Below are 4,042 nucleotides of genomic sequence, written 5' to 3' on the forward strand. Positions count from 1 at the left end.
CGGGCCTACGGAGAGCGAAGTGGGGCTGCCGGGCCGGTGCCAGCACCGCGCCTGACTCCCCGTCTGCTTCCACAGCTTCACTGACCCGGTCGTGTCCATGGACCTGTTGCGAGCCGTGCTGCAACCCAGCATCAACGAGGAGATCCGGGGCGTCTTCAATAAGTACATGAAGGTGAGCTGTACAGGGCACAGCTACAGCGCCTCAGAGGACTGGGAGCCAGAGCCCGGCTCTGGGTGCAGCAGAGGAGCTGGGTGTTGCACCCAGGCCAGAGCTCACCTGGCTGCTGACACCTTACTGCTCCTTCCCCAGTTTTTCCAGAAGGCAGCACTCAATGTGCGTGACAACGTTGGGGAGGAGGTGGACCCAGAGCAGCTCATCCAGGAGACGTGTCGGAGCTGCCTGGAACAGGTCTGAAACTATTTCTGGGACAAGGCTTGGGGGCAGATATACCCAAATCTTTAGAGTCTGTAGTGGCCAGCTGTCAACAAAGAGTTTGATCCTTAGAAGTGGCTTATACATTTCATGTGGCCTGGGGCTTTCCTATCAGCACACGTGGCTTTGCACACAGATCCTCTGTCACAGGGTGAAGCAGGGGTTGCTGGTAGTCCCCCTTTCCACCCAGAATTAGGTAACCTTCCTTTTCTTCCTGCAGGCCAAGCTGCTGTTCTCTGATGGCAAAAAAGTTGTGTCCAGGTTGCCCCATGAGCAGATGGGACCAAAGGTAAAAATTGTTATTGTTCCCAGAGGATTAAATGATTTGTAAGAGCTGGGAGAAATAGAATGACGGGGTTGGGATTATCCATTAACTGTGCAAGTGAGGAGGTGGACCTGGGAAATGTTAGTCTTGTGGGAAAAAGTAACCTACAGATCAATGCAGACCACAGGCATAGCATCTGAGTGCTTCACACTGCTATGGGGTGGCTGCAGAGTTTCTCTGTGCCCTTGTGCTCTCTGCCTTGAGTCAGCAAATGAGAGCTGTGGGCAGTGTGCATGGGGTCCTGCCTGACTGGGATGGGAGAAGGGCTCGTCTCCATCCTCCCACCATTCCTCTTCCAGCGTGCCCGACTGATGGATGAGGAATTGAATCGTCGAGGAAGCCCCCTTCCTAAAAAGGTAGGAGGGTTTTCCACATGAGAGATTTTATGTTTTGGGAGACCTGTTCCTTGCTCCTAGTTATTACCACAGTATGAGCGTGTGCAAGTGTAAATGACTTTTGTGAAGGTTCACAGTTGCTTGTTCTCATGTTGGTATTGGGCTCCTGGTAAAAACAGCTGCTTCTGTAGGAGGGAACAGATAATCAAAAGGGTCCTCTCTAACTGCACTACTGAATGACTGAAGGATTTCTTTCATGCAGAGAAAGGGACGGCCTCCAGGACAGAGCCTGTCAAATGATCGTGGGGTCTCAGGCATGTCTGCGTGAGTATTGGCCTCAAGCTGCTGCCTGTGCTTCAGCGGGCAGCGGGAAGCAAAACTGACTGAAGTAAGGGGCATCAAAACCTGTGGTGTCCTTCCCCCTGCACAAGAGAGGTGCAGGGAGAGATGTCATAGGGGAAGAAAGTTTTGGCTGAGGTTGAGTCGCAGGAGGCGAAGGCCTTCCAGGAAACAGTTTTAAACAGGGCCACGGGATGCACAGAACCAGGTGGATGAGTGAGCTGTGTGTGACACAGATGGTAACAGGGAACACAGCAAGATGGGGATCCAGAGCGAGGTGGAAAGGGTGAGAGGGTGGATCTGGAAGGGTTCAAGCTCAGATTCATGCCACTGGGAGCTTGTGGTTTCTGTCTGCATTGATTTTTCTAGGACCTATTCTTATTTCACTTTCTTTCCCTTCAGGTGGAAGCTCAAAGTCTCTGAGCCTGTGAGAAGGGATGGACCAAAGGTATTGGCTGGCTGCTGCTGCTGGACTCACCCTCTCCTCCCTTCCCTTCCGCTAGCAGAGCCCTGCCTGCAGCGGCAGCACAGGACAGCCCTAGGTTGTGCCCTACCCTGCTGAGTCTTTACAGTGCCTGGAAGCCTTTGCTTGCTTCCTCCAGACACTGTAGCTCTGTGGTGTGGTACAGCTGTTAGGAGACATGGGGAGAGCCTTAGTAGTAGCCAGGAGGATCCCACAAGTGTTTCCCACAAGGGAAACAGCTTAGATCAGCCCAAGGTGATGCAGTCTCCTTCCTCTGTGGCAATCCAGAGGTTTGTGGCTACCTCCCTCCTTCCCAAATCAGGGGGCAGTTCTTAGGTTCCCCATCAGAGAGCTGAGGCTCGTGGAGCATTGGCTGGCACCAGCTTCATTTCTAATGTTGCCCCTTTTCCAATTGCTCTGTAGTGGGATCCATCCCGACTGACTGAAACCACAACCTTTGTGCTGGGATCTCGAGCAAACAAGTAAGGAATGGCCCTGTTGATGGAGGGTGGTGTCTCCCAGGCAGGAGCCCGTAAGACTCCTCCCATCACTTCACTTCTCTGCCTCGAAAGCAGTAGGAAGGGCTGGGGTCTTGGGAGGAGAGGAGGTGCCCCGTGCTGCTGCAGGGCCCCTCTGCCCCAATGTAACACCCCTTTGTGTTCTTTTTTCAGAGCTCTCGGGATGGGAGGAACAAGAGGGCGACTCTACATCAAGCATCCCCACCTCTTTAAGGTCAGATACCGCAGCAGGATGCCTCCTCCTTGGGGTTTGCTCAGAAGCAGTTTGTGATGGGAACTGGGAGCGTGTGCTTTGGCTCGCTTGGTTTTTCCTCCCCACACCCCATTTGTTGTCTTAGAACACGTACACACAACCTGGCCAGCACACTAAAACAAGTTAATGGTAGCACAGCATCTCAGGTGCTGGTTTTGCCTAGAGTCAGGGTTTTTATTTGAGAGAAGAGCAGGCAGGGCTAAGCCCTCCCTCTGGGAGCCCCCAGCACTGCGCCGTGGGGGTGAGATGCTGGCAGCAGAGCACTGGAATGGGCTGTGCCCCTCAGGAGGGTGGTCCAGGTGGGAGGTCTGTGTCCTGTGTTCAGCCAGGTCCTTGCTGCTTTATTGCAGTACGCAGCCGACCCGCAGGATAAGCAATGGCTGGCAGAGCAACAGCACATGAGGGCCACTGGGGGCAAGATGGTGAGTACGCCCGGGCTTGTGCCCGCTGCAGCCCAAGAACCCAAGCGGAAACCCGCTCAGGTCGGACAGGGGCGGAGGAGCAGAGAGGCAGGCAGCACGCCACGGGCAGGGCCATGTGGCAGGACAGGCAGAGGCAGGGCTCGGGCACCTCGGCCAAGAGACGTTCGCTGCTCCCGGGGCTCGGGCAGGCGCAAAAGCCAGGAATGCAGGGACGGGGTGGTAGAGCTGCCTTGCGGGCACCGCAGACCCCAGCAGAAGCACAGCGCGTGTCTCGCCTTGCTGCAGGCCTACCTCCTGCTGGAAGAGGACATCCGTGACTTGGCGGCCACCGATGACTACAGGTGAGGCCCTGGCACTGCAAACGGTGGGTCACTCGGATGGATCCCCGTGCCGGGGACCCCCGTGAGGCCTCGCTCGCCCCAAGAGCCCGTGAGCTGCACTCACCCCGCTCTCCCGCAGGGACTCGGTGGACCTGCGGCTGGAGGAGCTGAAGCCCTTCGTCCCACCTGCCTGGATGACGGAGAAGATGCAGAAGTACATGGAGACGCTTCGCAATGGGGGGGACCCACCGCCGCCCCCCGAGATTCCCCCCCGAGGCCCTTCCTGAGGGTCCTCCCGAAGGCCAGCCCGAGCCCTCAGACCCGCCCCCGGCCCCGCAATAAAAGCCGCTGCTTCGCACCCGTTTCCACGCCTGCTGGCGGGGAGGGCGGGGCGGGGTGGGGCTGTCCCTTTAAAGGCTCACTGCGACGGGGGGGAGGGCGGGGACCTTCTGCGCATGCGCCGTCCCGCCTCTTCCGGGTCCACCCGCCGTTTCCGTAGCAGCCGCGTTCTCGGCGGTGTCCGATTGGTTGGCGGGAGCGGAACTGCGCGCTGGTTGGTGGAGGCGTCGCGAGTTTGAAACATTCAAACGGAGTGCGGGAGCGGGGGCGGAACGGAAGGCAGGGGAAACGGGGC

At 57.4% G+C, this 4,042-nt stretch overlaps 1 protein-coding gene across 3 annotated transcripts; it reads left to right on the forward strand.

Annotated features, from left to right (window-relative positions):
* Positions 1-49: 49 nt before the first annotated feature.
* Positions 50-3,766, forward strand: DNTTIP1 (deoxynucleotidyltransferase terminal interacting protein 1). 3 transcript variants are annotated; one of them, XM_010722587.3, is made up of 11 exons: positions 51-172; positions 311-409; positions 654-722; positions 1,058-1,114; positions 1,356-1,417; positions 1,835-1,880; positions 2,319-2,377; positions 2,567-2,627; positions 3,017-3,088; positions 3,374-3,429; positions 3,548-3,766. In XM_010722587.3, exons 1-11 carry the CDS (start codon positions 98-100, stop codon positions 3,693-3,695), a joined length of 804 nt encoding a protein of 267 aa, XP_010720889.1. In that variant the 5' UTR covers positions 51-97; the 3' UTR covers positions 3,696-3,766. The 3 variants fall into 3 exon arrangements, with proteins under 3 accessions (XP_010720890.1, XP_010720889.1, XP_010720891.1); XM_010722588.3 differs by lacking the exon at positions 1,058-1,114 and having other exon boundaries at positions 50-172; XM_010722589.3 differs by lacking the exon at positions 3,017-3,088.
* The last annotated feature ends 276 nt before the right edge of the window (positions 3,767-4,042 follow it).

Source organism: Meleagris gallopavo, chromosome 22, assembly GCF_000146605.3.
Source record: "Meleagris gallopavo isolate NT-WF06-2002-E0010 breed Aviagen turkey brand Nicholas breeding stock chromosome 22, Turkey_5.1, whole genome shotgun sequence".
Classification (NCBI taxonomy): domain Eukaryota; kingdom Metazoa; phylum Chordata; class Aves; order Galliformes; family Phasianidae; genus Meleagris; species Meleagris gallopavo.

What these genes read in the sequence shown, in the direction of transcription:
- DNTTIP1 (XM_010722587.3), top strand. Translation starts at nt 98, where the DNA reads ATGGACCTGTTGCGAGCCGTGCTGCAACCCAGCATCAACGAGGAGATC. An exon ending in TCTTCAATAAGTACATGAAG is followed by an intron (nt 173 to 310) that starts GTGAGCTGTACA and finishes CTCCTTCCCCAG; the next exon opens with TTTTTCCAGAAGGCAGCACT. An exon ending in GGGCCACTGGGGGCAAGATG is followed by an intron (nt 3,089 to 3,373) that starts GTGAGTACGCCC and finishes GCCTTGCTGCAG; the next exon opens with GCCTACCTCCTGCTGGAAGA.